Consider the following 25,172-nt stretch of genomic DNA (forward strand, 5'->3'; position numbering starts at 1 on the left):
TTAGAGGTTGAGGCTCACCCCTATTTAGATTGGTCTAACACCCAGTTGTTCTAAACAGAAAACCCATTATTAGCCTCTACAGTCTAAGTATACATGACTATATGCCAATGTGTTAGACGGAGCTCTAAAACATCAGTCTTCAGTCTCTGCTCCACCTAAGCTGTATTTTAGTCTGTTAATCTAACCTGAGCGTAGATTTGTGGTGTTAAGGAATTCAAGTTATCTACTAGAGTTAATAATTTCAGAGTAAGTCAGAATAAATTCAAATGTTACAATTTATTAATATTCAGGTAAATGTATCATGCCAATTACATAATCAATTCAAAGATAATCAATACAAAACATCAAATGCTCAGAAAAAACAGGGGAAAAAAACATAATACAGAAAAATACATAATGCTGAGTGTCTGGATTACATCTGGGGCTGATCTGACTACAAATCACGCCTTGAGCCTATTGCAATATTTCTTTACAATTTGCTATTTGAAGTGTTAATTTTCAGAAATGTCCTTTGATTTCTCAAAGAGTATACCTTCTCTAAGCCAGACGGCTTAACTCCAGTCTTACATACTCGCTGAACTACAGTGATTGAATGCACTGCCATCATTTTCACTGGCCCTCAAAAATGATAAATAGCCTATATATTTTTTTTGTGCATATTTTTAAACATTTTATATGAGCCAAAAAATCATTAAATGTCAAGTTAGACCTAATCTTAAGTTAGACCTTAACTTGTAGATAACGCACTGAAGCTTTTAGCTATTTTAGAAAACAAAATGTATCGGCCCTGCTTTAGCCCATTTTGTGAGTAACATGGAAACAATCAAAAAGTATAAGATGTGGGTTAATGTATGTATGTATATTTTAATATTCTGAAGAAAATTGTATAGGTTTATTAATGGAAAATGGATGTTTGTTTAGAAGTTGTCAGATACATTATAAGATTGACATAGATACATTACAGTATATGTATTTTCAGATACCCTCTAGTCAGTAGAAAAAGTGCTAATTGCTTCCTGAGCAGCACTCAAACGATTCCGGCGCTCTCGTAGGTCTTTGCGCTTTCTGCTGACATCAGAGTCCTCAAACAGGAGCTCGCGCACATCTGCCCCATCCAGTAAACACAACATGTCAGTAGACAGGAGCTGAGCAGTCTGCTTCAACATGAAAAATAAGATCATCAAGGGCAGTTGGTCAGCCATTCGCTGCACCACAATCTGAAAGAAGAATAGAGATACTAAGTTACTTCCACATACACATACACTGCACTGCTATTTGTTTCTGAAAACTAAGAATGTCTACCTCATAATACGCCTCCAGCATATTACTGTACTTGCATTTTTTGTCAAAGACAGGTAACTGATCTTCTGAAAACTTCTCATTCGTAATCTCATTCAAGAACTTAAAGTAGATGGGATCTTGAGTGTAGACCCTGTTTTCCATTTCAAACTGCTCTGAGATCCTCTGCTCCGTCTTTTCCTGCTGTGTTAACTGAATGTTGTTGATTTTGTCCTATGGGCAAAATGAAAAAGTCAAATGAAAAAGTAGCGAGGAAAGAGAACTTGATTAAACTGGATTTGTTTTAGTTTAGTTATTAGTTTTTCCACCAATTAGGAGCAATATTTACCTTAGCAGTGTTTTGAAGGACAGAGTAGTTCCTGAAACACTGATTCACCACGTCAGTCAAATTTGTGATGATGATGTCTTCAGGAGAAATACATCAAGTCAAGAAGACAAACAGCCACATTTGTTAAAATTAATGTCATTAAATTGGTGATCTAATCTTTTGGCTCTCTACAATAACCATAAAATATTTTGTGATGGTACCTTTGATGGTATTGAGTAATTTAATGGCTGGCTTCTTAAGTTTGGCCACATGTTCTTGCAGAACTGACTCAAACACTCTGTAGTTACTGAATCCGAGCAGTTCCCGCCCTCTGTTTTTCTGGCTCAACTTTTTTGAATTGCTGACTTGTTTGGAAACAAAATGGATTTCTTATGAAATTAACTGACTTTTTCATTTTTATCAGAACTCTAAGAAAACAACAACAACAGTGAATTCAAAGTTGTTGCATGTTGTAAATAAACTGACAGGATGTTTTTGTGCTGTTAAGATGATCATTCCACTTCTTGAATTCAGCCCGAAGCTGGACAAACAAATTTTCCTCACTCATCAGCTCCCCTGATGATAAAGAGTCGACTTGATAACTGAATCTTTTTAGGGTCTGTGAAGAAATAAATAAAATTGTTTCATTAGCCTTTTACAATATCATTATACAGCAAAAGTGAATCTTCTGAGGAGGTAAAAGAGGTATTATCTGAACAGAGAACATTTTCAGGGGCTGTTCACACAAGGCACGAGACAAAGCATAGTGGATTTAAACAGAATGAGCCTTGCTTTTCAAACATTTACTTCTTTTAACTTGACATTAAGGTAATTTCAAAAAAATATTATTCACAATTCTGATTTAATATTTTCTTATTCTTTTTTTCCTAAGAAAAAAATCTTGCAATTCAAATTTTTCTCAGAATTATGAGTTTGTTATTCTGACTTTCTTTCTTGCAAACACAAAAAATATGTATCTCACAATTTTGACTTTTTTTTTTTCTGTATTCTGTGTTTTTATCTTTTTAAAGGGCTGGTAATTTTATGGATGAAAGGATCTGTCTGTTTCACAATATGCATATTAAGAAATGTTTACATTCCATTTCATAGAGTTCCAGCATCTTGAACCCCTAATCATAATTATCCTAAGCAAGAAGATCTGATGACTTGAGGTCCTACTTCAGTGAGGAACAGTTTGGCTCCCTTAAGATCTTCTGGTGGTCCAGTCTCGTAATCCTTAAGCTCAGTCTTCACATCCCACAACTTTTTTTTAATCCGCTGATTGAGCTGTGGCAGGGATTTCTGACAAAGATAGGTAAGAAACCATTTGATTATAGAAACCACAAATGCAGTTCACCACATTTAGGACTCTTAGTTTGAGACATTTACAAACTTACTTTGATATGATCAACAAGATTCTGAGTCAGCTTGACAGCAAGACATTCAATAGTCGCTTTACCCTCACTCAATTTATTTAGAGACGGTAAGAGGTCTCTGTAGTAGAACAAGAGAAGGCACTTAGTTTAGATGGGGTTTACTTTAGCTCATATAGCCTACTGTAGCTTGGCAAACAGGTATTCTTGAAAAAATAATAATGGACAAAGTGAACATCACAAAAATCTAACATAAAAATAAAAAAGGTTTTGGGGGAGTTATACCACATATTACAATTTTACAATCTGAACTAACTTTGCCTTGTCACATAAAGGTGAAATATATCTGAGACTTTTACTGACCTTGATACAGTCTTAAGGGTCTGCAAGGCTTCTTTCTGTGATTTTTTTTGCCATGGCTATATGATTTTGTGGACAAAAGAATTTTTTCCAAGAATATTAATTCTTGGAAAAACTGTTGCCTTTGGCTTGCTCAGTTGGGGATATTTTGGGGATATTTAATTTAATTTTATCAATCAATAAATTCCTCTTGAAACAAACTTTGTTGTATTATTTTAATTTAATACTGTGAAGCTGCTTTGATACAATCTGTATTGTGAAAAGCGCTATACAAATAAACTTGACTTGACTTAATAAGCAGCGAATCTCATGTCTTGTGAAAATATTTTTCCTAAGAAATATTTACAAAAGATTATGCCAAACTACTTAAGGTTTTATTTTCATTCATTTCAGTCTTAAGTTTTTTATTTTATTTACTTTTATCAGGACAGTTGTGTCACCCTGAATGTATGCACCTCAAAACATAAAATTAATTTGAATTCAGAAATGACATGCTAAAAGTTGAATTATATTCTTAAATATATAGTCTGTAACCTGAAATAGTCATGGTTTTGGAAGAAATCTCTCTCTATTTGTGTCGCCTCCTCCAGAGGAATTTTCTTATCGATCTGCTGTTGTCCTCTACACTTCACCATGGTGTAACCTTTGCGGAGAGGAATCACTTTGTTGTGGACAATGTCCAGAATGTCCTTCTCTGTTCCCCTGTCTATGAGATCTGGCTTGGTCAAAATGGCTGTGAGAATGAAACATTTTCTTTTAAAAAGTGCATTTGATGATTTGAAGCCTTAAATCCTCAAAGATATTTAATGTTATTAGATGTTGTGTTCGGATCATCTGCTTCATTACCGACAGTTCTTCTGCCCTCAGGATCTACTTCTTGTGCCATTTTTAATGCTTCTGTTGTTGCAATGTCAGTGTTACAAGGAACCACTACCAGGTTTATAGTCTCTTGCTTCTCAATAAATTTCATAATCAGATGTTTGATCTGCAAGACATGAAGACATAGTTTTAAAACTGGATGTCTATGGTACTAAAATGTGGTGCGCAAAATCAGATTATGCTGATCACCTGTTTTCCAATATCCTCTGGTTGTCCTTTTACTGGGACTCTGGCAATTCCAGGTAGATCGATCAGTGTGAGGTCACACACATCTGGTGACATGACCTCTAAAGTGATGAGCTCATCACATATTCCTACCCCCTTTCCTGCCAGCTCATTCTGGGCTGTACAACACACACACACACTGTAAAATTAACTGTGTTTATAAGAAAAAATACGTCATTTAAAGCAGCATGAGCCTCAAGCTTCCCTTAAGCTCTTTCATTGATACAAATGTTTCTTTCAAGAAACAGTAGGCTAAATGTTAGAGACAACGATTTGATACTTTTAAGTACTGAATGAAATATGTTTAATTAAAATCATAATTTTAATTAAACATATTTAAATCAGTACTTAAAAGTATCAATAAAAAATAAATAGTTCAATATAATTTTAATGTTAAAAATTAAAAACACTATTTAGCCAATAATTATATACTCTGCATTTCTCTTACTATTAGCTTAGCAATATGCTAATGACAATATTGATCAATTCCAGTGCAATGATTCATATATGTCTACTGTATATATGAAGAGTTCAGATGCAAAAGCCTCTAAGTGCCATCTGAAATTTTCTTCTAGAATGGTCATTTTTATCAAGCTCGTATGTTTAAGTTCAGTAATTTCACTTAAATGGCAATGCAAATTACCTATTCATTGTCATTTAAGTCAAATTACTGAACTTAAATATACGAGCTTGATAAAAATGACCATTCTAGAAGAAAATGTCAGATGGCACTTAGAGGCTTTTGCATCTGAACTCTTCATATGTTCTACCAAAGACTTTATATACATAAAGATGATTCACTCCTATTAATTATGAATGGGAGAAAGTGCAACGCGCAATATGACGGAATGAGTCCCGCCTTCTACAGAAAAGTATGGCAGGCGATCGGGGTCAAAAGTCTTTAAAAGAAACGTGTGATTTTTTATGGAAGGCCAAAAGGGCCAAACTTGTGAAACTGACGTGTAAAGACGTACATACGTGTTTACACGTGAATGACGTTAATGTGTAAATGACGTGTTAACACACAAATTACGTAAATTGCATAATTTTTGACCGCGTCAACACGCACCGTTTGGCCGTGTTAACGCGACAACACGTACAGCAGCCAATGAAATTGTTGTATTTGAGACTACATTTGTGTATGTGACGTGATGGTACGTTGGTATATATGTATACAATCATCAGACGTCATGTTTATGGTATACTGGTATGCACGTATGCAAACATCAGGCGTTATATTTATATATATTTATATTTATATATATATATATATATATATATATATATATATATATATATATATATATATATTTATATATTTATATTTATGAGGGATAATGCATTGGTACGTTGTGAGTGATGTCAGTCTTATGTCATGATTTGTCATGTCCTTTTAAGTTGTTCGTGTAACGTTCTTTCTCAAGGTAGAAAAGTCAACAGCTTAAACGATGGCTCTTAGAATGGCTCTTTTACTTTAGCAAACTGCCAAAAAAAACTTTTCAGACTGCGTGCAGCTGAACCAAGAAAAGCTTAAGATTGCATGGAGCTGATAAGAATGAATGGCAGAAGAAAAAGACTGCAATTAAAAAACAAAACAAGAGAAAATTATTTTAATGCAAGCAATAAAAAACTGCACACATCAGCTGTGGAATAAAAGAAAAGAAATGCACGATTAACGAGATTAAGGTATACTCCTGTCTTAATTTAAACCCTGTCCACCACCAACAAAGATTTCACAAAGTTATTCTTGCCACTGTACGGCTTCCTAAAGACAGGTTTATGGGTAAATAAATGAATAATAATAAAAAATATATACTAGGGCTCAACATTAAGCCTTTTCATTTGATTGACCTTCGGTTGGTCATTCACTTGTCCGAGTAAAAACATTTGTTTGTCCAGGAAAAAAAAAAAGATTTTTTTTTTGTGTGTGTTGTAAATATAATTTACTCCGAATCAGTATTCTCATTACTGTTCAGTCAGCTTTAACATATAAAAAACGGCATATTTATGATATTTTAACCTTTCTAAAGGGCATTTTTCCCTAATCATTTTAAATATATGCTTCATCTTTCATTTAAAATTCTTAAATTTGATCAATAAATTAAAATATAATAATAAGATGCTAAAGGGCTATTGCCAATCAAATTAAACTGCATTAAATAATGTAATGAGATTAATTTAAAAATGTTTTGAATATACAAATAAGAAATATTATTTGTATATAGAAATAATATTTTTAAACCACCAGTAGGAGGCGGCAGGCGACCGTCTTAATGAGTGAGTCATTGAGTAATTTATTCAAACGATTCATTCAAACGGCTGATTCATTCAGGGATGAGGCGGTTGTAAATGAATAGGAATTCAATTCGTTCAAAACACTGAATCATTCGGTAATGAAACAATGGTTGAGTTTTCCTTTGAGATGCGCTGTGGAACTATTTTCGCTGCTGAAATAGAACAAAAAATGCCAATATTGTGTCTAAAATTCAACTGACTTAATATTAATTACTTGTTTATTGAACTGTAATATGAAATCAGTGTCACATTTTCAATCGTGATGGTATTCAGCGCTCTTGGTCGAGTGATGTTGCTTAAGGCGAGACACGGCAGGCAAAAACATCGTTTTTTTTTTACTGGTTAATTTTGAGATTTTGGGATATTTTTCTTCAATAACATGTCTTCTTTCAGACTTGTGGTGAAAAAAAGTCCAAAATACACATTTAGGTCTTTATTTTATTACACTTTGTCTGTTCGCATCTGTAGATTTCTCATAAATTCAACAAAAGTTGGCCATCACACGCACGGCTGGATAGCTCTCTCTCTCCTGTACAATGCTGTCGGATCCAAATATGGTAATTTCCTTTTTATCAGCAACCAATTGTGAAAGTAAAAGGACTGAATGCGCAATCTTATTGGCTGATGATAAATCTTTAAAGCCCGTTTTCTCAAAATGACCTTTCTCTCACACTCTAAGTCCGAAATCTCCACTTCAGTAGCACCTATATACACCAAACTTTCCAGTCTTGTACCTAGTTATATTATGAAGACATTTACAGAGGGATTTGTAAATGTATTATTCCTAGCCTGATTTATATAACATTTTATTCCAAAAAACATGGCGAAAATCATTTTTTTAAGGCTATTGACAGTATATTCTGATTTAAAGAATAACAAAAGTAGATATCCATAAATCCCTCTGTATTTTTTTTCCCCATCTAATATGTGAACACAATGAAAAAATAATTTTTAACCTGGCTTTATCCAATACTCAGATTTCGTTTTTTAAAATATATGCAAAATCGCGCATATTTAATTAGATATAGCCTAATTTGCATATTTAAACATTAAATTACAGAAAACTTGTGATACATTTTTTTCTCATCTTAATGTATGTAATCAACTGGGAAAGTTTCATGGTGATATCTGCTAGTTAAAATTTTTACCCTATTCACCTGTAGTGTCTCGCCTTAACTTTATCATATGTTATAAAAACTCCACATTTTGAATGTTTCATTTGTTTCCAAATTAGGCGCGCACAACCGTGTTAGCGTCAGTAGCCTACATTATATATTATATTAGGATATTGTATTCACTATCAGTCGCAACTTACACTACATGAATGCAGAGTAGTAATTTTTGTTATTTACGTTTTAATCAGGCTATTTGTCCGGTCGGGCAAGTAAAATTCTCTTTCACTTGTCCCTTCAAAAAATCCACTTAGCCCGGAGGAGTGTAAATGTCGAGCCTGTAATACATATCAAAACATATTTTAAATATGATGTACTAATTCCATTATAGCACTCATCAGCCTGCAGCATCCAAGACGATGTTTACTGTAAACAACACAGAGACAGAACAGCACAAACAAACTATAGGGTCAGAACTCATGTCTCCATTTGTGTTTAAAATAGTTACAGTTTTTAGACTTTAAAACATTTATCACCACTTGTGATTCACAAAGTGAAAATGAATTTTAAGAAGTTTGTTTCTATCCAGTTGGCTATTGGCTTTTACTGATAAAACAGACACTTGTTCTGAGGACATCGTTTAACCTGCTGTCTTATTTGACTTTTATTTTAATTTGTTTACACAACAGCTCTGACAAAAAAATATGATAATAAAAGGTTTTGGGTTGAACACCAAATTACAAAAACATTATTATGTGAAAGTGAATAAAGTTGTGTGTGTGTGTGTGTGTGTGTGTGTGTGTGTGTGTGTGTGTGTGTGTGTGTGTGTGTGTGTGTGTGTGTTCAGTTATAAATATAGCCAATGCTGTGTAAGTTATATACTTTTGAAAATAGGGCAATAACTTTAAACAAACATTTAATAACTCATACAAACACTGGAATACAAACATTTAATTATAATTTATAATATGGAATGCATTTACTTAATTTACAATGTAACATTTATTAATTTACTCTAGCACTTAAGATATCAGTAAAAAAAAAGGCCACAATAAACTAAAGGATTAAAATGTGGGTAAATCTAAAAGTAAGTCTGCTTTAAAAAAATATTACAAGTTCGAAAATGGCCAGAATGTGCGCGTTGAGAAACACGTTCAAATTAGTCGTCTTAATATGGTAAAACTGTGCGTCTTTACACGTACTAAAGTAACGCGATGAAAACTGACGCCTTAACACGACCAGAATGTGCATGTCTACACAAACAAAAGAAACACGTACAAAAATTGCCGCGTTAACGCGGACAAACAGTGCGTGTTGAGGCGGTCAAAATTCACACGTTTCGTTTAAAGACTTTTGGTCCCGTTCGCCTTCCATAGAGTCAATCGGCGATTGGTAAAGTCATTGCATCACTGCAGCTGCCGTTAGAAGATCCGATTGCTATAGACCATATGCGCCAGAGAAACGAGGGCGCCGCCATCTTTCGAAAATTTTCTTTGAACTTCCGTTTTTGCGGTCGCTCTGTTTATTTCTATGGCATTGCTGTCCAGGAGTATTTAGCTTTTGAAGTGGATTTACTTAAAGGAGACATATCATGCTTTTAAATCGTTCCTTTTTACATATAAATCATACATTTGTGGTCTATATAATGCGGAACTGCAATGCTTGGGTCTGAATTCCTCATTATTATAGCCCCACAGGCCCCTTTTCTACCCCTTTTCTGATGTGCGTCTGAGAGCAACTCGTTTTGGTGCGGTCTCTTTAAATGCAATTGAGACACTTCATACCCCGCCCCCTCTCCAGGTTGTAGCGGTGACACTCGGTTCAACTCCACCCCGTTCGGCCATTTTTGTAGTTTGATAGCAGAGATACGATTATCTAGCGGCACAGAAACTTTTTATTCACACGTTATTAACAAAATGTCAACAACGGAAGACTTGTCCATGCAGCCTTACATGTTCAAGCCAGAGTCAGAGCCGGAACGAGATGAAAATGAAGACGACAGAACAACGTCTTCATATGGATGTATGTATCGCAATGGTGTGTTACTGTATTTACACATGAAACTTTGGTCTTCCGACCTTTTACCACCGTGTCGATTTATTTTGATTAATATGTGCGAGGGAGAGAGAGCAAGACAGCGCCTAGTTTGGAGACAGTGAAGTCTTGTTTACACTTTCGCCTGGCTCCGAAGAGACTCTCTCTCTGCTCGTTCTTTCAGTTAAACATGCGCCCTGTCACAAGCACGGCAGTTCATCTACATTAGACGGTGTAATGAAGCGTGTGGGTTACTACATCCAACAACCGAACATTTTAACTTACCCTCTCGTAACTTCTGCATCCTTTAGCTTGGACTACAAAATTGCAGCGAGAAATAAAAATGGCGGATTGCTGGAAGTGTTGGGCCGGAAGTCGATGTCCTTATTTGGCAGTTCCGCTGCAAATACTGTGATGTAATAGTTGAAAAAACGTCATAGATGACAGAAAAATCTGAACCGGTTGAAAAATATGACCAAAACTGATTATAAAGATATCAACGAAGCACCTGAAGAGAATAATTTCAACTTTTCTGTACTTCTAAACACTCCAAATATACAACAAAATGCATTTAAGGGCTAAAAAAAGTGGATTTAGCATGATATGTCCCCTTTAATGTAAAGTTAATGAAAGTTATGAGGATTGTAATGTTTAAAGCAGATGTCTTAACAAATGTCAGTAGACCTAGCCTGACTACGTCAGACTTCGTACTTCCGCTCAATTTCAGTTCGCTTCAGTACTCAGTCTGAGATAGCGACCTATCTCTCAGTTTTCCTCCGGCCTGAAAACAGCCGGCCAAACAACGAACAGAGGGCGGGCTGAGAGCCGTGACGTAGACGCTGATTGTACCGTGGATGCGTAGATTTACTTCACATAATCTGCAAAAGTCGTTCACAGCCATGTTCACTCCGGTATTTCGCTCGATGGTTTTGTTTTCGCATCATACATGTGTTTACAGTGGAAGTTCGATGCGGCTGAGCCAGCGCATAACACACGTCATAACCAAACGTTATGTGATTGGCTTGCGGGTAACCAATGATTTTAAACTTCAGACAAGCGCCCTCCCGCGAGAAAGAAAACGCTTTTCAATTATGCCCTTCCAGACTCTGTCTACGAAGCAAAGCGAAGTAGCAGAGTTTGGTATTACCAGGCTACAGTAGACCGGGAAGATTTTAAAACGAGCCGTTCATTCATAAATACGTAAGATCGCTGTGAAAATACAGACCGGAAGTCAAAAGACAACGAGCACGGCGCTGAAAAGGGACGGGGCTACATAAGGTCTTATAGAAACAGTCAAGCTGCGTCCAAAATCGCGTACTATGTGAGTAGGTACTACATTTAAATTAGAACGTACTTCGCGACCGACCATTAAAAAAGTACGTTCTATATAGTATGAATACGGGTAGTATGAATGGAGTCCGGACGTACTTCAAAATCTCGCCGGAAGTAGTAGGTCATCCGGGTACTTTTCGCCTACTGTTTTTCGAATTCTATGATTTCGGACATACTACTCTGCTCGCGTACTGTTTTTCGCATACTATATAGTAGGGAAGTATTCGATTTTGGACGCAGCTTCAGTGTTATGAGACCGAGACGCGTGCTTAGGAATCCACATGTGCATTAGCTTGGTCCAGCTTTTTTTTTAAATCCGTTTTTTTGTCATGATACAAGCGTTTAGAAATAAAATTTATGAGACAGTTGTTGTCAAATTTCATTGGTGATTTGAAATATGAAATTTAATCGTAAGCTTTGCAAACAGTTTTGGAGATGTTCCCATTCAAAGAGATATGAGCTGCCTTAAAGGGACATGTCCTCAGACTCAGAATTATGTGTTTCTATGGCAACACTTTCAATGCCAAAATGAATCTGCAGCAGTCAGGGGGTAAAGCGGTCATGTGGTTTAAGTCGAAGCTCTCCAGAAATTCTGAGTCGTAATTACGAGTTTCTACGAGGACATGTGCTTTTTACAAGTCGGAATCTCGTAATTACGACATGGCGTACATGGACCTATAGCCTAACTGTACGTTCACACCGCCGCCGGCGAGAGCGGCAAAATTCGCTCTCGCCGCCCTGCCACCGACGCCGTAGAAAGATTCGGGGACGCTCTGACGTAGATTAGAATGCGTGATTTTTTAAAAACTTTATTTAAAGGGGCCGCAAAGCAAATAAGAACTGAACATAAATCAGTGTTTATGTGTGCACTATTTTGTGCAGAGTGGCCTCACGTAGGGTATAAGTTAACCTAATGAAATCTTTTAAATGTGAAAGTAACAAAATGACAGATGGAAAGACCTTAAAAATTATAGTTATTTTGCTAACGAAAATAAAATAAACAATTCACAAAAAAAAAAGACATTCTTTTTATTAATGTCCCTGTATGTAAACAAGGACAAGTCGTACAATAACGGGAAACCCGCAACAGAAATTATTCATTTTTCCTCCATTTTGCTTAGGAACTAATGTGGTCGGAACCAAAGCTTACAGGATTGTGTTCTCTTGTATTCTCAAGATGCGCCGCGCCGCGCCGCCCTCGCCGGAGCTCGCCGCCGGCTCTCATTGAAAATGAATGGCGTCCGGCCACTTTGACGCTCTCGCCGCCGGCGGTGTGAACGCACAGTAACAGGATGTTTCTATGCAATATGAGTTCTGTGCAGTGATATGATGAACTGGAATAATACATTTAATTGACTGAATCAGCATTCAAGACAACAGCCATCAATTTTATAAGACAAAACAAATTTTTATATTTATTTACTGAATCGATTGTGACTGCAGCTTGAGATTTTGATCTCTATATTATGTTCAAGTAACTCTGAAAAGAAAGGAGTTTTCCTGCAGATTTACTAACCTGCTGCAACATGTTCTTCAACTAATGAAGGATCTCCAAATTCAAATTTCTTCAAATCATAAGTTGGATGTGCTACCTTTCCATTTGCCAATTTGCTGGCTTTAATAGGACCTGCAAAATTTCATAATTTAAAATCAGTTGTAAGATTGATAATTTCGAGTCAGTTGCAAAAAAACCATCAAGTTAAGAACGCAAAAGAGACTGCAAGCAGTTTATAAACCTGCAACAAATGACGAATCCACAAATTCAGTCCTCTTTTTACGGTAGGATAGAACAGCCTTCCAGTTGGCTCCACCAGTAACCTTCTTCAGCCTCAGCTCCAGTGGACATCTGGTGACCATTCCTATAACAAACACAGTCCAGTTAGCAACCAAGAAAACTGATAGTGGAAAATGGTGTGACAACAGTGCATGTGTTGACAAAAGTAATATTCTTTAATTCTTAAGGCCCATTCACACCATGGACGATAACGATAGCGATAAAGATGTCAAAAAAAAAAAAATCTATGTATGTAAATTAATAGCAGAGTCCAAACCACAACTATATGGATATTAATGGCACAGAGAAAATATATATTGGAATCACTTTCAGAGTGTTTTTTTTCAAGCTGATAAACTATAAAAACTTTGAAAGCCAATTTTTGTCTTTTTCAGTTTTTTTTTTGTTTTTTTTATCACTTTGCCTGTGTTAATACTAACTGCATAAAATGTGGCACAGGTGTGTATTTTTATTGGATTTTTACTATTTCACCCCCATTTCCTTTAAAAAATAGTTCCTCTTAGCGCCTTTTGAACAAAAATAAAAATTGTAATCCCAGTGCCATTTAACTATAAAATGATGTAATCTTTATTAAGAGGCTTTCATTCTGTTGGCAAGGCTTCAAAAAAAAAAAATTACTATTTTTTATTAGCCTGGGACAACCCAGACAACTTCCGGCAAATTTAGATTTGCTCTGCAAGTAGTAGTCTGGCAAAGAGCTCATTCAAGGCCATTTCTAATCCGTCGAAATCGCGGCACCAATCAGAAACGTTGGGGCGGGCTTTACACAATGACAATCGCTCTGATTGGTTTTAGGTCTATCCAATTGCGCCCAGAGGCATTTGAGCGACGTTCGTTGATGAAGCGCAGCAACTTTTAAATGCATTATTATATTCAAATTGCAAACACATGAGGACAGTCTCCACGAAAGACCCACTGGCAGATGAACATGCTACTACATTTCTCTCCGAAACGGTAGGAAATTAAATTAGATTTAATAGAGGATTTTAACTGTGACAAGATGATTGACAGGGCAGTTTACGTGACAGGACGCACGCGACAGATCCGTCCGATAAAGATGACGAAGTAGTATGTCCCAAAGCTTGCCTACTTTTTTGCTACACATTCAAAAGTAAATACCTTTTCTTCACAAAAAGAGTACATACTTTTATGGCGTAGTGTAACTTAAGCTGAATTGGGACGCAGCATATGGCTTTACACGATGACGACCGCTCTGATTGGTTTTAGGTCTATCCAATTGCGCCCAGAGGCATTTGAGCGACATCCGTTGGTGACGCCCCTTTGAAAATGAGTTATTAAAGGGATAGTTCACGCAAAAATGAAAATTCTGTCATCATTTACTCACCCTCAAGTTGTTCCAAACCTGTATGACTTTCTTTCTTCTCCTGAACACAAAAGAAGATATTTTAAAGAAGGTTGGTAATTAAACAGTTGCTGGACCCCATTGACTTCCATAGTATATTTTTTTCCTACTATGGAAGTCAATGGGGTTCATCAGTCGTTTGGTTACTGACTTTCTTCAATATATATTCTTTTGTGTTCAGGAGAAGAAAGAAAGTCATACAGGTTTGGAACAACTTGAGGGTGAGTAAATGATGACAGAATTTTCATTTTTGGGTGAACCATCCCTTTAATGAAGCTTTGCCAGACCATAACTCAGTTACTACTGAGAATGGTCTGGTTTTAACCAGGCAAATTTTTTACCAGATGGTGCCATTTTTTCAGGTTTGGCTTATAAAGCAAATACTCGTTTTATTCCTGTTTTCTGCTTCGGCATATTATAAAGACAATTGGATCAGTTATGCAGTGATAATTGTGTGGGTGAGTTGGTATGGATGTCAGAGTGTGGTTTGTATGTGTGTAATAAAAAACAAATGTGCGTGTGTGTGCATGTAATATTTGAGAGAAAAACTCAACTGCAAAACTAAAATCCAATCACTGTGTGCACCAGTGGAGTTTTGCTGACATCTAATGGGGTAAATCTGTTACTGCGCCCAAACAAAATCTTACTGAAAGCTAATTTTTTTAGATATCATCCTCAAATTTGGAACACAACTTGTTTAGATTTATGGCTTTGAATTTATATCAGTTTTAGAGTTCAACATGTTTCATAAAATATATATTTTATATAAAATAATGTTCATAATGTTCCTAAATCATTTTCATTAACTTAAACTTCTATAACTTTTTTTGGGTTTCACTTTTTTAACTTCAGCAATAATCTGCCAAGGGTCTTCTTTAAAATGAGACCAAACTTAAGTCTGTGCTCCCAAGCTTAAAATTTGTATGACAGTTTTTTGACATGGACATTTTTGTCCACTATGGACTTATGTGTAACTTTTTTTTAATTGATGCATAAGGGTTAAGAGCCCAAGCATTTAAAGTGGCAGACTACAAAACTGTAGTGTGCGCTTGTAATAAACAGAACATTATTATCGACGCTAATAGTTATCGTTATAGTTATCTTTAGTTATGGTTCTTGGTGTGAACAGGCCTTCAGAATTCAACTTGAACATACGACCCGTTCCAGAATTGCGGTTACATTTCAAGTAGAGAAAGAAAACAAAAATAGGAGTAATTATTCTGTTAAACTTTTTTTATTTTCATGGAACACACTTTAAATTTAATATTTTCAATATCTGCTGATCTTAAACTTATAAGATTTAAAATAATTCTGAAAATCAATGTACTAACAGAAAAAGCTGTTAGACAAATTGGGTCAAACATAATACAGTTAACATAATATGTAACACAATTAAAAACCATGTCTTCCCTAAGATAACTTTTGTCTTCTTCTATTAATTCAACTTTAAGCCTAATAAGATAGAGACTTATTGTTTTGGAGTAAAAATATCAACATGTTTAACTAAAATGTTGCCAAGATGGTATGCATTTTCATTAAACATAGCTTTTAAAATGAATAAAATCCTTTAAAATTCCATGTAGTAGAATACAGCTTCTGATCAATTTGTTGACAATAAAACACACATAATGATAATTTTTAAAGCAAAACCTTAAAACAAACAGAGTTGACATTGATGGTAACAGAGTTGATATCAATAACAGAGATCTTCTGCTAGACTCCAGAACAACTATTTAATCCTAACAAATACATCTGAATTACAAATCTTTCATAAACTTGAAAATTAACTGCATGTGTCTCATGCATTACTGTAACCACTTTACCTTTACACCTGCTTGTTGATGCAAATATCTGATTAGCCAATCTAATGAAATCTGATTAAAGTGGTTTGTTGCTTCCAGACCTACTTTCTGCCTTGACATGCATGAATTCATGGATCCATCCTACCTTTCAGGATGGAAGTGCAATAGAGCAAAATTGGAGAGGTGTAGGCTACCTAAAATGGTCATTGTGTTTATATGAATTTCCAATACCAAAGGGGAGTAAACCAGTCCTCACCGCTTCCTCTTGGTAGTGCAACTCCAGACAGCGCTTCCAACACCGAGCTTTTCCCAGAACTCTGGTCTCCGATCACTGCAATAGTCGGTAATGCCAAGTCCTTCTGAATGCCAACTGACCGCAGAGTGTCGATCAGATCAATGAATGGACGAATGCTCTCCTCTAAATAACTGTGAACTGCTCCCTTCATTTGCTGACTGTAAAGATAAAAACATACATTTGTAGATATAAACAAATCTCATTATTGCACAGTATTAATTCAGTTTTTAGGCATTAATTTCAGCTTAATGGAACAGGTTTTCTTTCTTCAAAAATCACATGGTAACATTATTTCTAATATATTGGAAATAATCTTATTATTGTGGTCGTCTGAGGGCACTATGCCCTTTGTAGTATCTTATCTGAGTGCAAAATGCTGCTTGGACAAGAGAATTTCAATACTAAAAATAATAATACAATATTGTACACTTGTTGAGATCTGTTTATTATTGTTTGGAGTTTTTTTAATTCACATTCGAATGATTATGAACATAAGCATGAAAAACCAAATTAACATTGTGGCAAGCAGGACGAGGCCTGGGGCAGTGAGAGAATGGCGCGAGGCGGTGACGTGATTGATGATGTCACGCACTGCTTGTCGCACCGCTTGCCGCGTGCTTGTCACAGACTGTGACGACGTGTTTTAAAGGTCATCCACATTGTAAATCCTGCAAAGTTTTTTATATATATATATATGTATATATACATATACAGTATACATATATATACATATATAAATATATATATACATTTTATTTAATTTTTTAAATCATGTGTTATAACACTACACTTTGTATTATATTAATTTTGCATTTTTGAATTTAGCAGTAGGCAACCTGCAAGCATTGTCGGTCAACGAATCGTGCTTGGAAAACTGGTGCTTGTTACCTTGATAACTTGATGCTACCTTTGATAATAGGTGACAAAGTACCAGAAGATGACACAGTGTGGCAGGTTTTGATGACCTTGAAACACCATTAAGGAATAATTTGCAAAGAAGTTTCCCAGGGCAGCTGTTGTGAACAGGACAAACAAAGTCACCATTTTATGCACTGACTACTGTGCTGGAATGTTGTTGCCTTTCGGATCGACAGGAGGGTTGCCTGACTTTGGAGAAATACTCCAAATAATCATTGTGCATGACAATCCTGTCATTGTTCTTAAGTTGCTAAGTGGGTGGTACCATGAGCACCTGAGGAGCTTCAAAATAGAGCCCACAGGAGAGATTAAAGTTCTTCAGTATTCGGAATTGAAAGATGCATACCCCTTGGCTGCATACAAAGCACTAGATGGTCGAATGGTGTCCCTGAAACACTTCATTTGCATAACAGAGTAGGTTTTACACTTCAGTTGAATTGTTCATGCCTTATCAATCATGTGTGGGTGTGCCAAGTAAACGTGTCAATAATAATAATAATAAATTTTATTTATAATGCGCCTTTCACATACTCAAAGCGCTACAGCATACATAACAAAATAATCAAACAATCAAACAAACATTGCAGTAAAAAATCTTTATCATAAATACACAATTTATCAATTAAAAGCTTGACTAAAAAGATGTGTCTTAAGAAGTCTCTTAAAACAATCCACAGAATCAGCGTCCCTGATTGACGCAGGTAATGTATTCCATAACTTTGGCGCATTACAGGAAAAGGCCCTTCCCCCCATAGTTTTTAATTTACAACGAGGCTGACACAGAGAGAGAGAGCCAGCAGAGCGGAGAGAGCGAGCAGGAATGGACGGAGTAACCAAATCAGAGATGTAATCTGGAGCCAGCCCATGTACTGCTTTATAAGTTAAAATCAGAACTTTAAAATCAATACGTGACTGAACTGGAAGCCAATGCAGTTGCTGGAGCACAGGTGTAATGTGATGGCGAGATGATGTGTGAGTCAAAACACGTATGGCAGAGTTCTGTATATATTGCAACCTCTTAATAGAGTTTGCTGGTAAACCCGCAAAGAGAGAGATACAATAATCAAGCCTTGACGTGATGAAGGCATGGATAAGCCTCTCTGCATCAGGCCTAGAGAGAAACGGTCTAATGCGCGCAATGTTTCTCAGATGGAAAAAAGCAACCTTCGTTATGTTTTTAAAATGAGAATTAAAAGTTAGCTGGGCATCAAAAATAACGCCCAAATTACGAACCTGACCAGAAGGGGACAATTTGGTGTTGTCTACTGAAATACTAAAATCCTTACTTTTACTGACATTCAAAGGAGTGCCAATTAACAAGACTTCAGTTTTGGAGCAATTTAGTTTCAGAAAGTTGAGTTTCATCCACCCTTTAATTTCCATTAAGCAGTCAGACAGTTTTGAAGAGGAAGAATTAAGATCAGGCTGAGAGCTGATATAAATCTGGGTGTCGTCTGCATAGCAGTGATAGCTCAGGCCATATTTCTGAATGATCTGCCCAAGAGGCAACATATAAACACTAAATAAAATAGGACCCAAGACTGACCCCTGAGGGACACCCTGACACAGAGAAACAGTCTCAGATCTGTTTGAACCCAGGTAGACAAATTGTGAACGACCTGAGAGGTAAGATTCAAACCAGTTTAACACCGTTCCAGACAGACCGGTCCACTTATGCAATCTGTCCAATAATATACTATGACATATGGTATCGAATGCAGCAGTAAGGTCTAACATGACCAAAATGCCACATGCCCCAGAGTCAGCTATAATAAGGAGGTCATTCAGAACCCTGACCAGAGCCGTCTCTGTACTGTGTCCAGATCTGAACCCCGATTGAAATCTTTCTAATAGGCTATTCGTACGGAGATGAGTATGGAGTTGGCCAACAACCACACGCTCAAGCACTTTTGCCAGGAAAGGTAGATTGGAAATGGGTCGATAATTTGACATGTCAGTGATATCGCTACCAGCTTTTTTAAGAACTGGCGTAACTGCAGCCATTTTTAGAGCAGAAGAGACATTTCCTGTAATGAAACAAACTAATTTAGAGGTCTTTAGAATCACGTGGAAAGACAGTATGTCACATTATAAAAAGGCCCTAAAAGCAGCCAGGGCTGAGCATCTCCGCAAACTAATAGAAAATAACCAAAATAATCCAAGGTTTTTATTTAACACCGTGGCTAGACTAACAAATAAACAGACATCACCTGAGCAAAATATACCGTTACAGTGTAGTAGTAATGATTTTATGAATTTCTTCACTGAGAAAATAGAAAGCATCAGAAACACAATTGTAAATGTACAATCTTTAATGGTGTCTTATGATTCAGCCTCAATTATCGCCCCTCAAGAACAACCACACCGCTTTACAACTATAGGAAAGGAAGAGCTAAATAAACTTATCATTGCATCTAAACCAACAACATGTTTATTAGACCCAATACCCACTAAACTACTGAAAGAAGTGTTACCTGTAGTGGAAGAGCCTCTTCTCAATATTATTAACTCATCTTTATTTTTAGGTCATGTTCCGAGAATATTCAAGTTGGCAGTTATAAAACCTCTTATTAAGAAACCGCAATTAGATCATAATAACCTAGCAAATTACAGACCCATTTCAAATCTACCATTTATGTCTAAAATACTAGAAAAAGTTGTGTCCGCTCAATTGTGCTCTTTCTTGCAAGAAAATGATATCTATGAAAAAATTTCAGTCAGGATTCAGGCCGCATCATAGCACAGAAACTGCGCTCGGTAAAATTACAAATGATTTACTTTTAGCTTCTGACCAAGGCTGTATCTCAATACTAGTTTTACTCGATCTTAGCGCTGCATTCGACACTATAGATCACAAAATACTCTTAGATCGACTACAAAACTACACTGGTGTTCATGGACAGGCATTAAGCTGGTTTAGATCATACTTATCAGACCGCTACCATTTTGTCTGTTTAAATACAAGATAACGTCAGTAAACTATGGAGTGCCGCAAGGATCTGTGTTAGGCCCTCTGCTATTCTCAATATATATGCTGCCACTTGGTAATATGGAATTAATTTCCACTGTTATGCTGATGACACTCAAATATATATTTCATCACGACCAGATGAAAACAATAAATTATCTAAATTGACAGAGTGTGTTAAAGATATAAAATACTGGATGACGTGTAATTTTCTGCTATTAAATTCAGATAAAACGGAGGTATTACTTATGGGTCCAAAAACTGCCCATAAAACCTCTTACAATACAACTTCAATTTAGAAGGATGTCCTGTTACTTTATCCTCTACAGTAAAAGACCTGGGGGTTATACTAGATCGCAACTTGTCTTTCGAAAATCATATTTCATATGTTACAAGAACAGCCTTTTTCCACCTTAGAAACATTGCTAAGCTACGTAACATGCTATCTGTCTCTGATGCAGAAAAGTTAGTTCATGCATTCATGACCTCGAGACTAGATTACTGTAATGCTTTATTAGCTGGTTGTCCTGCATCCTCAATAAACAAGCCACAGTTAGTCCAAAATGCAGCTGCTAGAGTTCTTACTAGGTCAAGAAAATATGATCATATAACACCAATTCTATCATCTCTACACTGGTTACCTATTAAGTTCTGTATCAATTACAAAGTATTACTAATGACATATAAAGCCTAAATGGTTTAGCTCCTGGGTATATAACGGAACTTCTATCGCCCTACAATCCATCGCGCTCTTTAAGATCACAAAATTCGAGGCTTCTGGTCATTCCTAGGATATCTAAGACCACTAAAGGAGGGAGGGCGTTTTCACATTTAGCTCCTAAACTCTGGAATGGCCTTCCTGATATTGTTCGAGGCTCAGATTCGCTGTCCCAGTTTAAAACTAGATTAAAGACGCATCTCTTTAGCCAAGCATTCACATAATACTTATCTTTTATACTACAGTTGAATCAGATTGAATGCATTAATATTATGAACAGCAGCTACGCTAATTATTTCCCATCTGCTTTTCTGTCGTTATCTCGGGACACTAGTGCAGAGCGTGCCCCAACACCCGTGCAGAGGCGACTCGACGCCCGTGAAGAGACGACTCGACGCCCGTGAGGAGACGACTCGACGCCCGTGAGGAGACGACTCGACATGTCTTCTGCAGCTGATGCATGCCAAAGAGGAGTTTTGGTACCAGGATGCATCCTCTCCTGAACACTGTAAATGAGGTCTCTTTTTGCTTTACTCTTTTCACAATTTTATTTTCAGAAACAAGTATCTATGGTGGCCCTGAAAGCCCAAGAAATGGAACTTAAAAAAACATGCAAATAGGCAAAACAAGCATATTAAGAAAGTTATCGGCCGAAAATGGCATTTTCGTTTTTTGCCCAAAAGAGAAAAAAGGCCGAAAATATGCCGCCACCCCTCCGTGTTTAGCGATCAAGTTTTACTCTGGCTCAGCATGTTTTGTGACTTTGCGAGCCGCTCCGCTTCCAAAGATGCACAACTTCGAAGCGTATTCCGCTGTGTGAGTGCGCTGTGCTCTCCGCTCCGTGTTCACAGTTATCTAACCTTGCTTTCTTGAATACACCCCTGTTCTTTCCCCCAAAACAAAGGTAAACAATATCTTGAAGTAATATAAATACTAGATGGAAATAATATAATATTTCAGTTGAGAGACACTATCTGAATCCGGTTCTGCATCCTAAAAGGACTTTAGGCGAGTTAAATCCTAAGAGGGTTGGGGATGCAACACTACTTTAGCCTATACCCTGGGATATATCTTGTCTGTATTATTATTATTATTATTATTATTATTAAGCAGGATACATGTATGGTATGTTAAATGTTATTAAAACGACATTTAAATTCTCATTTCTTTATTCTCTTTTGGCTCCGCAAGGTCCTGTGAGTTGTGTGCAGCACTTGCTTTTTATGCATGCACACAGTAGCAGAAGGCAGCCCACAACATAAACATAAACCCACTTTTACAAACCACACCGAGAGCAAGCGTTTCTAAGCCGTGTTTAGCACTAATGTCCACTGAAAACATTTTTGTTTGCTTTTTCTGAACATGTGCATGTGTTGTCAGATTGATTTTTTTCTTAATTAGCTTGTCTTAGTCTATTTGCATGTTTTCTTAAATTGCAGCACACTGAGCTTGAAGGGCCACTGTATTTGAATCTCCTTTTAGTTCCAGAGTCCCGTGTCTGGCCATTTTGAGGTAAATTTAACCATCTCTGAATAAGTAATGTTTAATTATTTCTATTGACTTATTATTATTAATAATAATTAAGTAGATTAAAGGTACAATATGTAAGAATTTTGCATTAAAATATCCCAAAATCTCAAGGCCAGTGTTATATATTTTGTTAAGTTGATTACTTACAATATCCCAAATGTTTCCAACTATTTTTAAATCGTGAGAAAATTGCGATTTTAACCAAGGAAATGGGGCGTTAGAGCAGGGGAGATCTGGGAGTCGCCAGTCAATTGCGTCATATCCACGTTACCCTCGGTTTCCGCTCGTACTGCGTGGAGTCCTGGACAAATGCGGAAGTTGTAGTTGTACAAACTTTAGCTTGTTTCTTGCAGTCGTTTACAGTTATTCTTTACCGATTGCAGCTGGTTCTGTCGACAAAGCATGCTTAATTTTATATTTTCCAAATGTAGCATTCGGTAATAGTTATGTTTATGTAAGGAAAGTATTATTGCTTTAGATTTGTGTTTAGTTTATTGACATTGTTTATCACGTCTGGTGTTTATGGCCATGTAAATAAACATAGCATGTTATACATAAAGATTAACCAGTATTTTGGCAAATGATGTGGGTATGTTCGAATGTACTTTTACAACAATTGTTTAGAACACGTAAAACTGCGCAGCGTTATTACAACAAATACAGTAACATCTATGATAACCAATTTAGTATTAAACCTTACTTTTCTAGCGGTTAATTCATTTTAATGAAATAAAAGTGTGATGAGGTTTAAGAGTCAGGAAGGAAGAAGACAGGGATCGACGTGACTGGGACTCGTACTTTATTAAAATAAAGCAAAACAAACAAAAGCCGCGCACAACGTGCATTCACTGTGGCAACCGCGACGGCACAAAACAGTTAAAAAATGAGAGCTCGGATCCACCGGTTTTCTTCCTCTGCGTCCAATTTTCTCTCCAGTCTCTCTCTCGTTCCAGCGTGGCTTATAAGCGGTCTCTCCACGCCAATAATACTGCAATAAGACACAGGTGTTCGTAATTTGCACTTGACCTACTTGCTCGTCTCTTCTCTCTCCTATCACAGACCGCGCTGAACCACGCCCCCCTCGCCACAAAAAGCATGTCATTAAATGCAACATTTATAAAAATAGAACTTAGCTTCATCCATGAACATGATTTTTCGATTCCCGTCTGACTGATTTACATCCACGGTGGAGTTTAAAACGACAGTTCCCATCATTCCACGCTCCTTCACATCGTCATCAAGCTACGTCGTTGTTGTTGTTTGGAATGTAGCGCCCTCTAGCGGCAAAACAATTCTTGCATATTGTACCTTTAACTGTTTTCTGCTAATAATAGAGTTATTGTTACTCAATTTTTATAAGTAATGTGTATATTGAGTAATATTAGGTAGACTTTACCTAATTTCATTTAGTATATCATAGCTGTTAAATTCAGGTACTCCTTACTCAAAAATATAGGATGAAATCTACCCAAACAAAATGAGTGCAAATTTTTACCTCACTTAATGAGTAGATTCTATAGATTTTTTAAACAGTGTATGTATATTTTGTGCAACATTTGCAACTGCTCTTTATCACTTAATTAGAAGCGCTACAATTTAAAATAAAAAATTAAAATAAAAAAGTATTTTTGCAACACAGTAAGTGTGTCTGTGTCCCCTCGGGTAATCAAAAGTTCTACACACTTGCAGTCCAAACACTTGGGCCAAATACAGGAAATACATAATGTAGACAAGCATAGTCAAGTGTAAAGACCTTGGTCTTTTGGTCAGGCCCATAGAACATATTCATAACAGTGCCATATTTGCCATTTTTAACAGGAATGATTGTGATGCTGTGAGGGACAGACATTCATCCCTTCAGAAGGTTGTGTTATTTAATGTGTTTTTGGATTGTTCTGAATTGATTTGAAACACTGCAAAAATATATTTCAGAAAATTTTCAGTCGACAAAAAACTCCAGATCTTGGAGCTTTATGCAGCTTTTTACAGAGGATGCCACTGAAAAGACGGTAAGTCTATTCCTCACAGCCTCGCTTTTAATACTTGTCATGGCGCTGCTCTGAAAAAGGTCTATAGTACACTCAAGTGACCTGCCCTAATAAACTCACATTGCCTTGTACATTTCTTTTTCTTTTCTTTTTTACATCTAGATAACAAGAAATTACACAAGTACACAAGTACAAATATTTCTACATAAATAAATAAAAACAATTTAATTAATAATTCAGCAATAGTTTAATAATAAGCAAATAAAATATACTAACCTTTCATTTTGAGAACTGTCACTATCTTCATCATCATCATCATTAGCATTTCTTCGATTTGGAGATGAGAAAGAAAGTAAGCCTGAAGTAGACATTTTCTGGATAAACAAGAAAAATTTGTACAAAATCAGTTATGAGAAAAGATAATGTTCTTAGTTTTAGATGTCTCTTGTAAATTGTATAATTTAGGTTTCAGCCAAAGAGCATTTGAGGTGATGCTGAAGAGAAATCAAAATGAGTTTAAATCTGTATTTCAGACTGAATTTATAGTGAAACACACCCATGTTAACAATGCAAATGCAA

At 36.3% G+C, this 25,172-nt stretch overlaps 1 protein-coding gene and 1 long non-coding RNA gene across 2 annotated transcripts; one reads left to right on the forward strand and one right to left on the reverse strand.

Moving 5' to 3' along the window:
* Window positions 1-257: 257 nt before the first annotated feature.
* LOC309490853 (interferon-induced GTP-binding protein Mx3-like) lies at window positions 258-25,114 on the reverse strand. Its single transcript, XM_082160130.1, has 14 exons — window positions 24,870-25,114; window positions 16,433-16,629; window positions 12,953-13,075; window positions 12,733-12,843; window positions 4,408-4,562; window positions 4,186-4,324; window positions 3,874-4,072; window positions 3,004-3,100; window positions 2,786-2,908; window positions 2,093-2,225; window positions 1,828-1,971; window positions 1,628-1,704; window positions 1,303-1,512; window positions 258-1,217 (listed from the first exon to the last, which is right to left on the reverse strand). Exons 1-14 carry the CDS (start codon window positions 24,962-24,964, stop codon window positions 987-989), a joined length of 2,034 nt encoding a protein of 677 aa, XP_082016256.1. The 5' UTR covers window positions 24,965-25,114; the 3' UTR covers window positions 258-986.
* Window positions 5,737-11,523, forward strand: LOC309490863. The gene is made up of 2 exons (XR_014202857.1): window positions 5,737-10,317; window positions 10,390-11,523. It is a non-coding gene; the product is annotated as an uncharacterized lncRNA (long non-coding RNA).
* Window positions 25,115-25,172: the final 58 nt, after the last annotated feature.

Source organism: Leuciscus leuciscus (assembly GCF_965113295.1).
Source record: "Leuciscus leuciscus genome assembly, chromosome: 25".
Taxonomy (NCBI): domain Eukaryota; kingdom Metazoa; phylum Chordata; class Actinopteri; order Cypriniformes; family Leuciscidae; genus Leuciscus; species Leuciscus leuciscus.

Bases quoted from the DNA above. Each gene is read 5' to 3' on its own strand.
- LOC309490853 (XM_082160130.1), bottom strand. From the start codon at position 24,964: ATGTCTACTTCAGGCTTACTTTCTTTCTCATCTCCAAATCGAAGAAAT. The intron at 12,844-12,952 runs GTTTATAAACTG...GAAATTTTGCAG, and splicing joins GGATTCGTCATTTGTTGCAG to GTCCTATTAAAGCCAGCAAA. The intron at 4,073-4,185 runs GTAATGAAGCAG...TCATTCTCACAG, and splicing joins TGAGGGCAGAAGAACTGTCG to CCATTTTGACCAAGCCAGAT.